Genomic DNA, 16,066 nt, shown 5'->3' on the forward strand with positions numbered 1-16,066 from the left:
TTTGACATTGACCAATCAAATCAAAGGGGGTTGCGCAGATCGTCGGTGCGCAACGCGCGAAAATTGAGCAAAAAATTCAAATTACACCTTGGGTAGCTGATTTTTACTGTATTTGATTTTTTTTCCAATTTATAGTCAGGGTGAATGTTTTAGTAGTAAGAAATATATAATTAATCAGAATCGCTTTGGAAATGTAAAAAATATTTAATAGTCATCAACAGTCACTGAACACTTTTAACTGGTATCCATATAAAGATTCAAATACTAATGTCAAAGCATAAATTATCTTATAAGTAGTTATTGCAGGGTGATCTAAGCTACTATCCAAAGTTTCAATTACTTTAGATAGATTATGTATAAGTTCTAAATCGTAAGAAGCACTCCCCTTTTCAATGTTTGCCATCAATTTTTGATGCTTGTTCCATATTCTAACTTCTTTAGATTTCATTTTCGTCTGCCTAGCTAACTCCTACAAAAAGAAGTAGAAATCCATTGATTGAAGAAAAAGTAAATGTATATTTTATAAAAAAATCAACACTACCTCATATCTAGTTTTAATAATTGGCCAAACAGGCCAGTTATTTTCACAAGCTTGACAATCACAGTCAAAACTATAGGTTTCTCTAAGAATATCGCGTCTGTAGGGATTGGGAGCTTCATAGAAATTCGAATTATAACTGTCACATATCTGAAAATAAAAGAGTATTATAGTCAACGATTCGTTTTCATAAATAAAATAAAAGCAAAAGATGGCAGTGGTACACACTTGATCTCCTTTTTTGATGGGCTGCAGAGCATACATGATGAATTCAAGATCATCAGTGAAACATCTACTCGCATTTGGATTACAGCTATGATTAGTTAAACTAGCAAGTGGTACAATACAGACTCCTTTAACGCAGCACCAGTTTTTTCTGCAGGTGAACGAATCATTGGAATACTTGCACGCGTCATTTGTGTTTGCGATCTATTAATTGAAATGATGAAGTTAAAAAAAAATGAATAAATAAAAATAATGAGAACGAAAAATCTTAATTATTTTCTATACTTACAGCATGACTGTTAACGTTACTGATTTTAGAAAGTCTTAGAAGCAGAGAGCCAGTGAAAACAACATCTTCATTTTCTATCAGATCTTCCAGTTCGGTGAATTTGAGTTTATTTCCAAAGAATGAGGTATATTTAGCCATACAAACAAGGACAACACTAGAAAATGTAATATGACCCTCCATTTCCTCTGGTGTAACGTAACATGATAGACTGTACAAACTTCTAAACTGGCTAGTTGGAAACTCCCCATTTTCCAAAAATCCCTTGGTTCTTTTATCTGCAGTCAAATTCATTTATATTTTTTCATTATATTAAATTATGTATTAATGATTTATTTACCCGTGCTTTCATCAACCGACTGCAGTTCAGCTTTAAGTTTCTCAAAATCACCAAGCTCTCTCAATCCCTTAACCAATGCTCGTATGCTGAGTCCATCAAAGAGGACCTTTATTCCTGTCTCCTGGATAATGTGATTGAAAAAGTGAACAATGTATGTGATGCAATGACATTCTATATCATGATACTGTGTCCAAGCTTCTTTCTTGCATTTTTCAGAGCAGAACACAAACCAGCCACAGTTGTCACAAGGTATCCCAGTCCAGGCAATGGACAAACAATGGCAGCAGTACAGGTACGGCTTCTTGATGTTATAGCAAGATATGTAGGGTTTCTCAATAAAAATAATCTCTCCTGGTTTTATGTCCTGCGTGGCTACAAGGTGCCTGCCATACTTTTCGCTGTGTCTCACTTCTACCAAACTTGATGAATCTTTTTCTCTTGCAGCCAAAGTTTTTGTCTAAAATGAAACAGAAAACTAAGTAAATCATAACTTGATTGCATAGTTTAAATTTACGGAATTCACCTTCAAAGCATTAGCAGATTCATCCTTTAGATCCTGTTCCTTTGCAAGCTCCAAATGACCCAAACACTCGGTTCTGCGTCGAATCAATTTATCTTCCAATGAACCTGTGATTTTCAAGATCTGTAAAATATACAATGCTCTCTCAATGTCCACCATGCATTCCTTGTACTTCTTCAAGTGCAATAAAAGTGCTGATCTATTGGAGTAAGCTAGTGCTAGTTCTTCTGAGCCTTCAGGTGCCACTGCCACACTGTTGGTGTAGAGAGTGAGAATCTTCTCGTGCTCCTGAGCTGTGTGTCGTTTTTTGATGAAGATCAAGTTTGCGGACTTTCTGACTTTTATTGAGCTCTCGGAGTTTTTGGCAACACGTGTCGTGTTCGTATCGGCTATGAGTCGCAAGTGTTTGGAAGTGCGAAGTTTAGCGATCATCTTCTCTCTTTCTTCCTCTAGTACCATTATGATAATCTTCTATATACGCAATGATTTTTACATTAAAAATCGATTATTCGAGTCTATGATGAAAAGCTTGAATATATAGTTTCTAAGTATTACTCGCGTCCTCAGTAGAGTTCAAGTGAATTTTGGAAGAACAAAGAAGACGAACGATGTAAACAAAGCGCGCTTTCGATCGAGATCGCACGCGGAACAGCTGATGATATACAGGATTCGGGGAAACCCGCTAGAACGAGCATGGCGCGCGCAATACAAATTGCAGATTGACTGCATGGTTCGGTCACTTTTTGTCACAAATTGTTTAGATAAGGCAACTAATCATCTTTTAATAATTTTGAAATGAAGTATAAACTCGACAACTTAAAACATTGGACGGCAGTGAAGATATGTTATTTTTAAATTGGGAAGCTTAATATTACGAATAGCTATTATATATATATATTTATTTATTTATTTAAAATTTTTTTTTATTACTGATGTAAAAATGTTACACTTTGCACAAAAATATTTACACTAAATAGAACTTTCTCACGTTTCAAGTTCCTCTTTGATATTTGTTTTTGTACATACATAACATTATAGTATAGCGCATAAAAAATATTTTTGTAAGATTTCCTTTATACATTCGAGTTCTTTTTTTAAATAATCGGGTTTGTACAACCGTCTATCGCATCTATTAAATAGAAAGCAATGGGTTCTAAGCGATGATCAGACGTTAACAAAAATCGTAAGCAATATTTTATTTAAAAAAAAATATATATATTATATAGTCAAAAAGTATCGGGGTACGATCACATCGATCTCTTAGGCATTCTTACTTTGCTCAACACGGAAGTAACCCCGGCGAGCTTCGCGACTGGTAGGTAGTTCGCCACGATCAGCGGCGTAAGGTCCAGCAGTCGATGGTTCCGCTGGTGCTGGCTGCAATAGAGCAAACGGAACTTCCAAACAGCCCGATAAAAGGTTTACATATTGTAACTGGGACTCGGTCAGCGGTGTGTTCACGAAAAGGCAACGCTGTTTCATGTCGATGCCTCGTACTATACCTATACGGGAAATATGAAACTTTTTTAGTTGCTTTGACTTTTTGTAGCAATTTTAAAGATTTCGAAATTATTTACCGTAGCCGTAACACGTGCTCGGAGGCGGTTTTATCACGACTTTTGGATAAGTCAAGGATTCTTTGTCGGTGTCCGAGCTATCGTCATCCAGATCAATGCCACACAGAGCAACTATATTTCCGTTCATTGCTGCGAGTATGTGAGACGGCGAGATGCTTGATTTTGTTAGGGAGATGTAGACAGACGAGAACGGTAATCTGAAATAAGATTAAAAATTTAATTTGTTGTAGAAACCAATGATTTGTTTGTTTCTGTGATACTAACGTATAGGGGACTATGTTGTTGATACTATTCGAAGTGAAGCTGCAGAAGCTGAAATAAAAAGAAAGTTTTTGTGCTTATTTTGATATAAAACTCGTTGAATTCGTCCTCTTTCGTCACACAACCTACCATTTCTCATCAGCATTCTGAATTATTTGACTTAAGTAAGAAAGAAGCACAAGCTCTCGTTGTTGGCGAGGTTCCATATTCCAAGTATCGAACTGACGCTTTCCTTCGGCTGCGGACGGTACGCAGTGTAATTGATAATCGCACGTTCTTTCAAATACAGATTTGTCAGTGTCCCATGATATCGAAAATTGTTTCTAAAACAAAAAATGTTGTAATATAATTATAAACTATTGTACAAAACGCATTTTATACGATGGTGATAAAATTCTTCTAGTGCATACATGTTTGTTAATAGTTTTTTTTTCCAGTGCAAATTCAAAATTATTCCTAGGCCTCTTCGATGTAAGTTGGATCACATTGGTAGGGTCAATAAGCTTTATGAGGAATATACAGATGTCAAGTCCAATACCTCTACAGAATCCCATGGTATTGACAATAATTGGATATCCCGTCAGATTCTTTTTGCTTTTAAGGCACTCAACCAATTTCTTGATACATTCAAAATAACGAGTTATGCAGTTTGAGACATTTATATCTTCTAGATACAATTGGTAAAATGGTTTCCTAAGATGAGTGAAATTTGGTCCAAGCAAAGGTTCATCTATGACATTCAATGAAACGCAAGCTGCTGGAGTCATTTCAGCTTGTCCAGGATCCAAGTCTAGCAAAATAACCTTTTTGGTGCTTCTTAATAAATTGTTGATTAAATAACGAGCTGTAGTGGATTTTCCCACACCCTTTCCACCACAGAGGATAGCGCATAGAGATTTTCTAGTATTCCATTGTACAAGTAATTCTCTTGTTACATTTTCATTCCACTGAGGAGAAATGGATATTTCATTACCAGCATTATAGAACTGAAAATTAGCTTGTAGTACACACTCTGCTCTCCTTGAGTCACACCATGGATACTTTGCATTTTCTATTCTAGGAAACAATTTGAATGAGCAATGACTGTTCAGAAAGTTGGTCAAAGTATTGTCAAAATTTTCTAGTAGAAGCACAGACCATCCTGGCTGGCACTCTTGAATTGTATTGTGCAGTTTTGTTTTCAATGACCTCTCAACTCCCTCTGATATCAAAGCATCCCATAAAGCTTCTTTGTCATGAGTACCATCCAGGTTAAAAGTTGAAACACTTACAGAACTATAGCCCCTGGGTGAAAAAACCTCAATCGGTTTGCTTGTATTCTGAGGTTCAAACAAGGATCCATAAAGTTCTATAGCACCATAGAGTACTCTAATCTTTAGTTTCCCTAAAAATGAGAATCGAGCTTCCGATTTTAAGACCAGAATAACTTTGTTTTCTAGTGAAAAAAATTGTGCTGTATCCCCTTGGTGCATAGGAGATGTACTGTCTAAATATGCTGTACTTTTGTGTACAATTTTTTTCAAGTTATTCAAATCTTTAACTGAGTTATCAACAGTCAGGGCAGTCTCCTGTTTATCATGGCTTTTGTCAGCTTTCGCAGATTTATCTGCTGTGGCTTCAAATGCTCTTGTGACCTCATTGTAAAACTCTTGCAGAGCTTTAGGTATGTCACAATTTGATTCTTGTTCAGTACTCTTTTTTTGTTCACCATTTGTGCTTGAACTTTCTATAGAAACCTGAACAGCTTCGTTCTTCTTTTTTATGGATTTAGTTGATTTTGATGATTCAACTTCAGAGTCAGAGTCACTTTGTAAGAATTTTGGTAAATATGATTTCGTGGATTTTTTTAAAGTTGCCTCAATAATCATTGGCGTGCATCTTTTTATTTCGTCACCAACATCCACAAGCTCATAATCAACTGGTGGCAAATCGACTGTAACAATAGATATTCAAACATAAAATAAGTGCAAAAATTGACATACATTTACATATAGGTATTGCATAATCAGTTATACTAACTTGGTACAACATCCTCAACTTCAAAGCCAAGGCTTTTCACAGGTGTTATCAGTTCTACATCACCTCTAACTTCAACTTTACCTTTAAAGCCTTTCTCTTTTTTTGATTTCATTTTGGTCTTAGTCTTTAAGTATCCAGCTGTATCTGCCACTTTTATCAGCGGGATGGCATTTTTGTTAAGGGCAGGCTTAGCCCAAATCACTGCGTTAGTTTTTTGTTTGAAAGGTTCAGTTACCAGTGAATCAGATTCATCATCTGCTTTATCAATATCAATTTTCTTTTTCTTCTTTGCTTTCTTTTCCAGCAAACTATCGGCTGAGCTAGTACTAACTTCCCAAGTAGGTAGCATTTCTTTCTTACTTTTCTTTTTTGATTTTGCTACATACGCAAGATATTTGTTCGGATCATTGTCAGGTGTGTTTTCCTCTGGTTTGTTCTTTGACTTGTGCTTTCTCTTCCGTTTTTCCCTCCTATGTATTTCTTCTTGGATGTCCTTCGAGCTGTGCTTTCTCTTTCGCTTTTCCTCTTTATCTATCATTTTCTAAAGCTACCTACCAAAATATATGTTGATAACCTCAAAATTTATCTATATCAGTTTAGTAAAATTTCAATAAAATTTCAGTATCTTATCACGCTTGATCAATTTTTCTAATATAAATTCAATTTTTTTGTAAAATTTTGTGATGTGTCATACATTATTCTTTTCATTCAAGAAAGATTATACATGATATTAATGATCAAAAAACACTGCGCGCATGCAGATTGACGGTGTTTACCATTTTCAACAAATCCGAACGCGTTCCTCCATTCTACAACTTCATGAATCGCATTCCTTCGTTCCGCCAAAAAGTCCAAACAAAGAAACCGCGGGCCAGAACACAAACGGGCAACGGCAGTAAACTTTCAACTTTTTCGATTCACAAATATACTTAGTTAATAATAAGGTAAAGATCGTATTCCGATTGTTTGGCGTGCATTTGAAAATTGGTCAACAATTTATAACCGCAAACGAATTTTCTGGTCAGTTGTATTTTCGAGAAAAAGAGATCTGCAGTACTTATATCATAGCTAACTACTAAAGTTACTGGACGTGTTTAAACAATTATTCCGAAAACACGTTTTTTTTTGTTTGCATCAGGTATAGGTTAATATGAAAATTCGATATATTGTTTTTATACAAGTATATTACAATGTGTATTATGTGATCACCTATAAGATATACTATTTTATGTTTGTTTCATAGGAATCATACAATATCAACGTTTTATAAACAAGAGGAAGAAGTCAAGTTTGTTCTTGTCAAGAAAATCAATTTAAACTCTTAGGTCATTTTTAATTTGATGTATGATGAATAATATTACACAAGACCTACTTGTGTCTTTCAAAAATTTTGGAGAGCTTGTGATTTTGTCTACAAAATTATTCATAGACTATAATAGATTTATAATTAATAGTGTAATTCGTTGTCCTGATAAAGAAGACATGAACGAAGAAACTGAGGAATCAAAAAATAAGCAGCATGAATTGAAAAGAAGATTAGAGATTGCAGTAGAGATGCAGGCAAATATTTTAGAGATTGCAAACAAACTTATCAGAAGTTTAGAAGAGTTGCAAGAGTTGCTAAGAGAATTTGTAATTGAGATTACCAAACATAAATCCTCCTATGGTGAGGTGATTGTTCAGACTTTTGAAACATTACCAGAGGATAAAAAACTTGCTTGCTTTATCGCTTTCATGGATACAATTGAGAAGTTTCGACAAGAATAGCATGGAAGTTTTAGAAATAGGTCAGAGCTTATATACAAGTATGTGATACATCTTATATTCTGTAGAAGTTAATACATCGATTAATGTATTTATTTATTTTTCATAGATTAAATACTTATGATATGCTAATATCGTTAAATGCAAAATAAATGTTTCAAAATTTTTGCAGTAAGATATTGAGTACACACATAAAGAAAGGAATTCAAAACAAGTATAAGATGTTTAAGTACAACAAGTCCAACAAGTAATAGCAATCATTAACAGTGTTTAAACTGTAAATAACAAAATTGTGTTTTGTTGTGTAAACAACTAATAAGATAAAATATCCTGTTAATTTTTTTTTAATGAGTGATCAATGCACTCAGGACATTTTAAGTAATTCATTGTATAACTTTTTTGTTAGAATAACAGTAAGTAAAAATGTAAAAACACTATGATGTATATAATAATTTTTAAAATATAATGTTGGTATTAAATCATATTTAAATGCAAATTGCAAAAAGACTGTGAAAACTTAGATGTTTTTTTTAAACATTTAAATTAATCTTGAATAAGATGTATATTAATTAAAAATAAGGATACTTTTGCTTACTTCCATTATTATTCTTGTTCAATTTAACAGATTGGTATTTTAGTAAAAGAATATATGTTGGATTCTCTGAATAGTTTACAAATAACATACTCTTGACAACATAAACTGCTAAATACAGTAAAGGAATATATTACGCTGATCGGTATCTGTAGCACTTCGTGATCATAATGTGAACGAGCTTAACAAAGTCGCGGTTTTGGTATCTCGAACCAGGAAAAAAGTAAGCATGTCCAGCGCGATTTTTGCTCCGCAATGTAAAACAATAGTCTTAAGGTATTATCGATTTCTGTTTAATTTGCAGATGACTGATTGCTTGATATTGCCCACTGCCAAATGAGCTGTACTTCTCAGGGTCGTCCTGCACTTGTTCACCACTGGTGAGTCGATTATTTATTTTTGTAAAAAAGCGTCCCTCCCATATAATAAACTTATATTTACCCCGATTAATTCGATTGCTGTCAACGACATGTTGTACGTCGTCGTACTCATAACCGTAAGTCCGCAGACTCATCAGATTATTGATTTGCTGACAGAGTCAGTATGCGTAAGTTAAATATAATGGATTAAAATCGAATGCTTTGCTTTGCACGTGAAGGGAATCTAACAGGTGGTTCGCATCAATCATCAAAGTTTCATGAGCCCGTCGTATAAGCTACGCGATTTGATGAACGTTACTTTAGCGGGTATATAGCTATGTGTTAAATGCGATTACACATGCACAACTGCATTCTGTTTATCAACTTTTTACATCAGACAAATTTAGGAGTTCAATGTAAAAAAAAATTTGCGCTCAACTCGTCGTGTGACACGTTGTATTCGCAATATTTTCTACTGCGTTTGCTACATGCGAAAAGTTTTGCATTAACGTTCAGTCTACACATTATTAAGTATGTGCGTCAGTTGTCCTCTGAGATCTAGCAGCTTTCATCATAAACATCGTAAGTTTTTGAGCTTCTATATATATATATGTATACATATTTCGTATTAAGTTTTTTTTTTATTTCAAAAATTCAACAATAATAATCAACATAAGATATGTAGTATTCAAATGATATATTCCTAACTCGTTCTCCGTTCATTTCAGGCGGCTTTAAGGATTTTGCTCAGTTGATACTGTGAAGTACAGTGAAGAATGACAAAATATTGGTCAGCATCTGAAAGATAATTAATAGTCAATTAGCAACTTCGAAAAATACGCATCCGATGTGTACAAATACCGCGCCAAAGGACTCCATAGAAAGTTCCAAATATCCAGCAGCTTTCATTTCAATCGGTCGCTGCGACCTCATGGCGAAGATGCAGATCAGCTGACCAATCTGCCGATTCTCCCGACCGATCGGTGGCACCAGGAACGAATCACTCGCTAATCTTTTACTCTAAAAACAGGAAAAGTTCTCGACTCCACTCCTTCGATCAAGTTCAACATTCCTCACCTCTTCGACGAGCATATCCGGTGCCCACTGGAGGAAGAGCAGCTGCAGCATCAGAACGCCGATCAGCATGACGTATTTGGACTTGTCCGGGTCGCTCTGCTCTTTAATCAGGCAATTGTTTTTGACGATACGTCCTATGTGCCAAAGTACCAACACTCACCCCTATGACTTTGAGTCCGAGAAGCGAAATATTGTAAGTCGTACTGATCAGTTGCGTCACGAAGACACCGCCCAGGACTCTCTGCACCTGATCGCAATAGCTATACAGGAAAAACCATGACGGGCTCGCCCATCGACGAGATGAAAACGATTCACGGTCGACCCGCTCACCTGAATATCATCTGATGATACCTGATGCAAGACGTTAGCTCGGCGAGATACTGCCTCGAAGACGCGGCCGGACGACCGTCAAGCCGAGAGTCAATATTGCGCAGCCGATGTCCAAGCGTCCGCAGGTGTCCACAACCCATGAGAATGAGGAAAGGTCCGGCTGTGATGTCTACCAGACTGCTCACGAGAGCCAGTGAAAACATGGCGATGCCCTCGAGAATCAGTACCAGTTCGTACCAAGGCGTTGACTGCACCTCTACGTAGAACTCGAATGGCAGTACTCTCCAGGTTGCTACGCCAATACAAGAAATACTTTCAACCAGATCACTGAAAACACAGATTCTCCCAGCACTAACCATTCCCCTGCAGAATCGGAGTGATGCCGACGTAGAACGAGCACATCAGGCAGCTCGCAACTAGGTACGCGTACACGACCTTCCTGCTGATGTCCACAAACCTGGCGACGAGCGTTCTTTCTCCTTGTTCCAGTACCCTCCACAGATCCTCGGCACTTGTCAACAGCCTCTCCATCTCTCGCCTACTCCCGCTCAGCAGCAGAAACCTTCCGACGCTGCCCAAAAGAATCACCGTCTCGGAGATCTGCTCGAGGTTGTAATATCCTCGTAAACAGTTATGTACACAGGTGTTCAAAAACATGCTACCGAAAAAGCAGTAGCATAAATAAAACCAGCCCGAGAGTAAGCGGCTCGTCAATGGTCTCGACTTCTCGAAGCTCAAGACACCCATCAGCCTGAACAGACTGAGCTGAATTCGACTCGACGCGTTGAACGACTTTGACGCGCGAGAACTCGACATTGTGTATACGTGATCTATAAGCTCCAAGCTCGCACTGCGTGCGCTACGTTACGTTGGCAGATAGGGTAGGTGTGCTCGATGAATATTTGACGAGCTTTTTCTTTCTGCGGCGAGAGGTGAATTTTATTCCACGCCGTGAATTGTTCGGTTGTCAGCGGAGGCCGCTAATGGGTATAGTTCTGCGCGTGCGAAGGTATAGTGAGGTTCGATGGAGATCTACAAGTGAATGTAATAAATGATACAACGATGCGGCTACAAATTCAGTTTTGTTTTTGTGAAGGTACATCAGGTTTTGCAGGACAGTTATCGAGTAGATTTTATTTTTTTAAATTCAGGTCGATTACGCTACAATTTTAATGGATACTTCGGAGAACCGTGAAGAATGACATGGCGCTCGTGATCATCTGAAACAGTATTTTTGATAAGTACGCAAATTTCTTAAATTAGTGTTTATCGCGTGTGCCTACCGAACCAAAGCATTCCATGGACAAGTTGATCCAACCACCTGCCGTCAGTTGAAGTGGTCGCTGAGATCGCATCATAAGAATGTGGATGAGTTTTGCCAATTTTTTGCTTTCATCGCCAGACCCGGGAACGAAATACGCGCTTCTCGCAAGGGATTCGCTCTGAAAATAGGTATGCATGCAATGTTTGTCTGCGTGTACAAGAACTATCGCGGTTAGAGTAAACTAACTTCGGAAACCAGAAGATCGGGAGCCCATTGACACATGAACAGCTGACACATCAACAGAGACAGCACTGTGAGGTATTTGAATTTTTCCGGATCGTCCTGAAACAATCAGAAATTCGAAATTTCCGTCTTCTCAAATTCTAGGTTTAAACGCATCATACTTACGCCAACTAGCTTCAAACCTATCAGAGACATGTTGTACGTAGTGCTGATTAGTTGCACCATAAACAACGAGTTCGTCAGTTTCTCCACTTCCTTGCAGAACCTACGCACAAAAAAGTGATACCTTAGGTTTACAGGTGTAAATCTAAAAAAATCGCATTACTAGGCTCAACCGCTCACTTGATCATCCTCTGGTGATAAACGATGCACTCGATTATTTTCTTTACAGCATCAACCTTAACAACCTGATCATCATCGTCAACAGCACTGGCCAGGTTTTGCAGTCTATCGCAAAGCGACCTGTGGTGTCCACAGGCCACCATGATAAAGAATGGCGCGGCAGTGTCGACTCCCGAACTGGACAGACAGATTCCGATCATGCCGAGCATCTGTCCAGTTACAGACAGCTCATACCAGAGCGTTGACTGCACGTCGGCGTAGAAAGGATATGGCAACGACCTAGTGAACGTGCTGTTCAAGGAATTGTGGACGGAAAATTGGCTGACGGTCAGGTAAAACACACACATCACCCCGTTTGCTCCCAAGTAGAAGTGCGTCAATCTCAGACTTTTCTCAACGAAGCTTCTGCGCTTTTGTGGTAGTTTGATAAAAATTAATGAGTAAGCGTTGTTTAATCGTTATTATTTTATACTATTTATACTCAATATGAGATAAACCTTATTATAGCAACTTCGAACTCATCCAATTCAGTCCACAGCTTCTTGGATTCATTTAAAAGCTTGGCGATCCTCTCACGGTTGAAAAACATGATGAGAAACCTGCAGTGTACACCGCAGAGTCCAACTGTCTCAGCAACAGTCTCGATATCGTATTCGCCATCTCCGAGTCCCGTCTTCGCTACATTGCAGACGTACATGCTCGTCACCAACAAGTGGCTGCAATGCACGTAAAGGGAAAGAAGCAGCGTTCCTGGAAAGTTTAAACTTCGACCGTCGAATGATAGTAAACCAATCAACTTCAGCAAGAATACGTGTAACTTGCCACACTCATCTTGCCTTGACTTCTCTGACATTATGTTCGAATTTACTCAAACATTCGAATATCGATTGAAACTCACTATTGAATCGTAAGATCCACCTTGCTGTAGGTTAACTTTCAGCAACACCGCGAGTTTCATGTCATATACACTGCGGCAATACTGCCTGGTATATTCATACCTATATGCCCGCGAAATGATGATGAGCATGTTACGGTAGAACGTTATGATAAGAATTCATTATGTTAATAGTCTTATACTCTTCCGCGACTACCACGCTAAATTACCGATAATCATAATGAATTGTTAAAACGAAGAATTGCGAGCCTGACCGCGCTCTTGGTAACATAACATAGTAGACATGACAGTTGTTATTTCCAACTGATGAGTGACCATATCGTCATCCAGAGCATTAAGAGTGAATAGTCCATTGGTTGAATGAACATCAAGTATCATTGGAACACTATCTCCGGAAAGTGTATTGATCCTATCATAATGCTAATGCTTGTAGCAAGGCCTCGTAAGCTTTTAGTACATAATACTCGGTGATGCACCCAAAGTTCGCTGACACGCATTAATTATGAACAAGAGCACGGCTAGACCACCGCGACCGTCTATTTTCGATGTCGCGTGATGGGCTACGTTTTATTTCTCTGTTTCTTTGTCTCTGGTCACGAGCTATAGCCTTTTGATCGTTGCATTTCATTTCTAGCGAAAAATGTTATGGCAATATTATGTCTCTTATTTTTCCTTTGTCCTAGGCCTGCATACGCACGTTGTACCAGTATAACTCTTATGCTGCCCCGACGAAAAAAAAAAATTATTCCAGAGACAATGTAAGCGCGTACGTGCGGAGCTTATAGTTGCGATAATCGTCATAATAATTCAACGAAAATTGTGTGCACGAGAGACAAAGAAATAAAAATGCGATATTGCAATATCAGAGGTAATTTTATTTATATCGTCTCGTACGCGGGTGTACGCCCTACGTATACATATTTTTTTGTCGTCTGGCGGGTTCATTGCGCTTAAGCGAAAAATAGACGAACAGAGAAAGAATAAACGATAATACAATAACGCTTACGTGGCCTTACGTGATATTCCCTTTGCTCGAGAAAAATGAAGCTATTTATGCTTTATGCAATATATAGAGTTATTCAGAAAGGTTTTTAACTCATTCACTTCAAAGCTTATGTGACCTAACGTGTAATACTCTTTATTTGATAAAACTGGAGCTCTCAAGTAATGCTTACACGAGTGTAATGAAAAAAAAAATCAAATCTAACAATTCACTAAGTGAACTCGATGATGTCACAACAATATCAACAAGGACGATCGATCCCTTCGCTCATTACGTTATACTTACGCGGTGAAACTTCTAAGCACCATGAAAAATGAAATGGCATTGGTTATCAGCTGAAATACCAAATACGATATGTGCACATGCTTCCATCAACTAACTATATCATGTGTTAACATTTCCGAGACTTACGTTGCCGAATCTCTCGACGGATAGGTTGATCACACCACCAGCCGTAATCTGTACCGGTTTTTGGGCTCTTGTGATCACGGTCAGCAAGAGTCCACCAATCCGAGGATCCAGAGACATCAGAGTCGTGAAATACGCAGCCGTCGCCACGCCTTCGCTCTGGCGAGCAAGGGTAAAACATCACCTGTCAGGTACAACATGATATTTCAAGAGTCTCTACTTATATGTATCTATACCTGTTCCAGAAGATAATCGGCGGCCCACTGAGTGATGAATAACTGGCAGAGACAGAGCACTAGGTTGGGAATGTACTGAAATCGCTCCGGATCGTTCTGTGGAGTTTCAGTAAAGAAGAAATGGAATGGAAGCAAATTAAGAATGGAATATAAGACTTACCCCTGCAAGCTTCAAACCTATAAGAGAGATGTTGTAGCCTAGACACATAAGTTGTACCATGAATATCATCCTCATAATCACCTCGATTTTCCGGCACAAGCTGTCATGAAGATGATACTTTATTTTCGCAGTGTATTGAAAAGTTTGGCTAAATAAACTTACTTCAGTACGTTTTGATGGAATTTCGAGCAAGATGTGAGCAACGGCTGATAGCTGAGTTTATCTTCGATGAAAAACTTTTCGTTACTAACGGCAGCCGCAAAAAAGCGCTCTTGCAGGGCCTTCAAGAAGCCGCAGCTGAGCAACATAAGAAGAGGCCCAGCTGTATCGACGGTCGCCGTTAACACGGTCAAATGATGCAGTATTAAGACTTGCAGTCCGAAAATCAGCTCGTAGCCCATCCAGTAATACTCACGATCTTCGATGAACCACCTTCGCAAATTCGAACGTGAAATCACGCGACAGATCATGTGATGCGGTAAAATCATACGAAAACTCACTTGTACGGCAGCATACGTCGCTCGGTACCATTGGGCTCATCAGGTGGCAGTCTGACAACGATCGAGCCAATCGAGCAAAAGATGTTGATGAGCAAACCACTTCCGGCCAGTAGCTTGAACAGAATCCAGGATTTGCGTTCGAACCAGCGTACGATCTGGTGCTCGCTGGGCGTGCAATCCTCCCAGATGTCACGACACGCGTCGATCGCGTCCCGAAACTCGAAGCGGTGGTACACCAGTATGTAGTATCGCACAATCGTACTCGTAGCCATCACCGTCACGAAAACGCTGTCCAACTCCACTGCGCCCTTTATTTCCATTATTTTCCATTATTTCCTACATATAGTCCTAATATTGTACGAGTACCTGAATGAGTCGAGTAATGCAGTAGCGAAGAAACATGACGCTGATGAGGAGTCCGATGAACATGAAGTAAATGAGAAGCATCTGGGAGCTGAGAAAGTTGAAGTCGCGGTTTTCCAAAGGTAACACCCCGATGAGTCGATGGAAAAATACGAAGACCGCCGTCAGACTCTTGAAACTCAGCGACTTTTCTGATTTCGTCACTGGCAAGGGCACGTTCGAATGAATTAATTTCATGCACACGCATTTCGGCTATTGATTATCAAAGCTGAATAATGCGCCGAAGAAAGTATGATAAGGAACACTCGAGTCCAACTCACTTTTACTACTGAAGTAAGAAGAATTCTTCGAAGACGCCCTCGGCTTTGTCGCTCTTTGCGTGTAGTAGTATAACGTGTATATGTATCGCAAAAAAAACAGCTATACGTAAAGACTCTCGGAGGCTTTGATCCTACGATCGGCGGTATTGCCTATGAATAATTGAGCAGTCGAAGGGCCGAGTAGAATTTTTTCGTATAATGGCTAAAGAAAATATTCTATCAAAGTTTCGAGCTGATGAAACGTTGACTTTTAAAATGAATCAAGGATATTGTTGAGCAACTGTCTTACGGATTAGTTTTTCGGGGGTACATAAGAAAAAGACGAATGCGAATTATAGCGAAAGCCTCTCAGCGGCTATCCTCTGCGCGCTGCATTATTTATGGAGATATTACTTAGCTTTCGTCTTGGAACGTGCGCATAGCCGTATAGACTTCGAAGCGTCT

General features: G+C 38.5%; 3 protein-coding genes, 1 long non-coding RNA gene and 2 pseudogenes across 7 annotated transcripts; 1 reads left to right on the forward strand and 5 right to left on the reverse strand.

Annotated features, from left to right (window-relative positions):
• Positions 1-180: 180 nt before the first annotated feature.
• On the reverse strand, positions 181-2,555 carry LOC100123454 (SET and MYND domain-containing protein 4). The gene is made up of 6 exons (XM_001607047.5): positions 1,913-2,555; positions 1,390-1,846; positions 1,053-1,327; positions 767-967; positions 542-688; positions 181-469 (listed from the first exon to the last, which is right to left on the reverse strand). Exons 1-6 carry the CDS (start codon positions 2,366-2,368, stop codon positions 215-217), a joined length of 1,791 nt encoding a protein of 596 aa, XP_001607097.2. The 5' UTR covers positions 2,369-2,555; the 3' UTR covers positions 181-214.
• A 259-nt stretch (positions 2,556-2,814) lies between these two features.
• On the reverse strand, positions 2,815-6,605 carry LOC100123461 (polynucleotide 5'-hydroxyl-kinase NOL9). 2 transcript variants are annotated; one of them, XM_031921869.1, is made up of 7 exons: positions 6,461-6,536; positions 5,767-6,352; positions 4,158-5,680; positions 3,877-4,070; positions 3,751-3,798; positions 3,487-3,683; positions 2,815-3,411 (listed from the first exon to the last, which is right to left on the reverse strand). In XM_031921869.1, the coding sequence occupies exons 2-7, from the start codon at positions 6,302-6,304 to the stop codon at positions 3,170-3,172; spliced, it is 2,742 nt and encodes a 913-aa protein (XP_031777729.1). In that variant the 5' UTR covers positions 6,305-6,352; positions 6,461-6,536; the 3' UTR covers positions 2,815-3,169. The 2 variants fall into 2 exon arrangements, with proteins under 2 accessions (XP_031777729.1, XP_001607103.1); XM_001607053.6 differs by having other exon boundaries at positions 5,767-6,605.
• An 86-nt stretch (positions 6,606-6,691) lies between these two features.
• Positions 6,692-8,124, forward strand: LOC103315495. The gene is made up of 3 exons (XR_001728775.2): positions 6,692-6,904; positions 7,010-7,571; positions 7,640-8,124. It is a non-coding gene; the product is annotated as an uncharacterized LOC103315495 (long non-coding RNA).
• Or235PSE (odorant receptor 235 pseudogene) lies at positions 9,229-10,704 on the reverse strand (annotated as a pseudogene).
• Or234PSE (odorant receptor 234 pseudogene) lies at positions 11,058-12,590 on the reverse strand (annotated as a pseudogene).
• Or233 (odorant receptor 233) lies at positions 13,745-15,944 on the reverse strand. 3 transcript variants are annotated; one of them, XM_031921670.1, is made up of 9 exons: positions 15,623-15,914; positions 15,306-15,505; positions 14,940-15,247; positions 14,602-14,871; positions 14,521-14,556; positions 14,440-14,456; positions 14,280-14,375; positions 14,047-14,202; positions 13,745-13,970 (listed from the first exon to the last, which is right to left on the reverse strand). In XM_031921670.1, coding segments are annotated over exons 1-9 (1,122 nt in total). In that variant the 5' UTR covers positions 15,624-15,914; the 3' UTR covers positions 13,745-13,932. The 3 variants fall into 3 exon arrangements, with proteins under 3 accessions (XP_031777530.1, XP_016845881.1, NP_001177591.1); XM_016990392.3 differs by having other exon boundaries at positions 14,440-14,539; positions 15,623-15,944; NM_001190662.1 differs by lacking the exon at positions 15,623-15,914 and having other exon boundaries at positions 13,917-13,970; positions 14,440-14,539; positions 15,340-15,549.
• Between the last annotated feature and the right edge of the window lie 122 nt (positions 15,945-16,066).

The sequence above is a fragment of the Nasonia vitripennis genome, chromosome 1, assembly GCF_009193385.2.
Source record: "Nasonia vitripennis strain AsymCx chromosome 1, Nvit_psr_1.1, whole genome shotgun sequence".
Taxonomy (NCBI): Eukaryota; Metazoa; Arthropoda; class Insecta; order Hymenoptera; family Pteromalidae; genus Nasonia; species Nasonia vitripennis.

Excerpts from the sequence above, each read along its gene's own strand:
- Or233 (NM_001190662.1), bottom strand. The coding sequence starts at position 15,549 with ATGCGTGTGCATGAAATTAATTCATTCGAACGTGCCCTTGCCAGTGAC. Across the intron at positions 15,248-15,339 it reads GGACTCCTCATCAGCGTCAT|GGCGCAGTGGAGTTGGACAG; the intron begins GTTTCTTCGCTA and ends ATGGAAATAAAG. Across the intron at positions 14,540-14,601 it reads TTCCATCAAAACGTACTGAA|CTTGTGCCGGAAAATCGAGG; the intron begins GTAAGTTTATTT and ends TCTTCATGACAG.
- LOC100123461 (XM_001607053.6), bottom strand. The coding sequence starts at position 6,304 with ATGATAGATAAAGAGGAAAAGCGAAAGAGAAAGCACAGCTCGAAGGAC. Across the intron at positions 4,071-4,157 it reads AAAAAACTATTAACAAACAT|AAACAATTTTCGATATCATG; the intron begins GTATGCACTAGA and ends TTTTTGTTTTAG. Across the intron at positions 3,412-3,486 it reads GAGCACGTGTTACGGCTACG|GTATAGTACGAGGCATCGAC; the intron begins GTAAATAATTTC and ends TTTCCCGTATAG.
- LOC100123454 (XM_001607047.5), bottom strand. The coding sequence starts at position 2,368 with ATGGTACTAGAGGAAGAAAGAGAGAAGATGATCGCTAAACTTCGCACT. Across the intron at positions 689-766 it reads CCATCAAAAAAGGAGATCAA|ATATGTGACAGTTATAATTC; the intron begins GTGTGTACCACT and ends TTTTATTTTCAG. Across the intron at positions 470-541 it reads TTATTAAAACTAGATATGAG|GAGTTAGCTAGGCAGACGAA; the intron begins GTAGTGTTGATT and ends TTCTTTTTGTAG.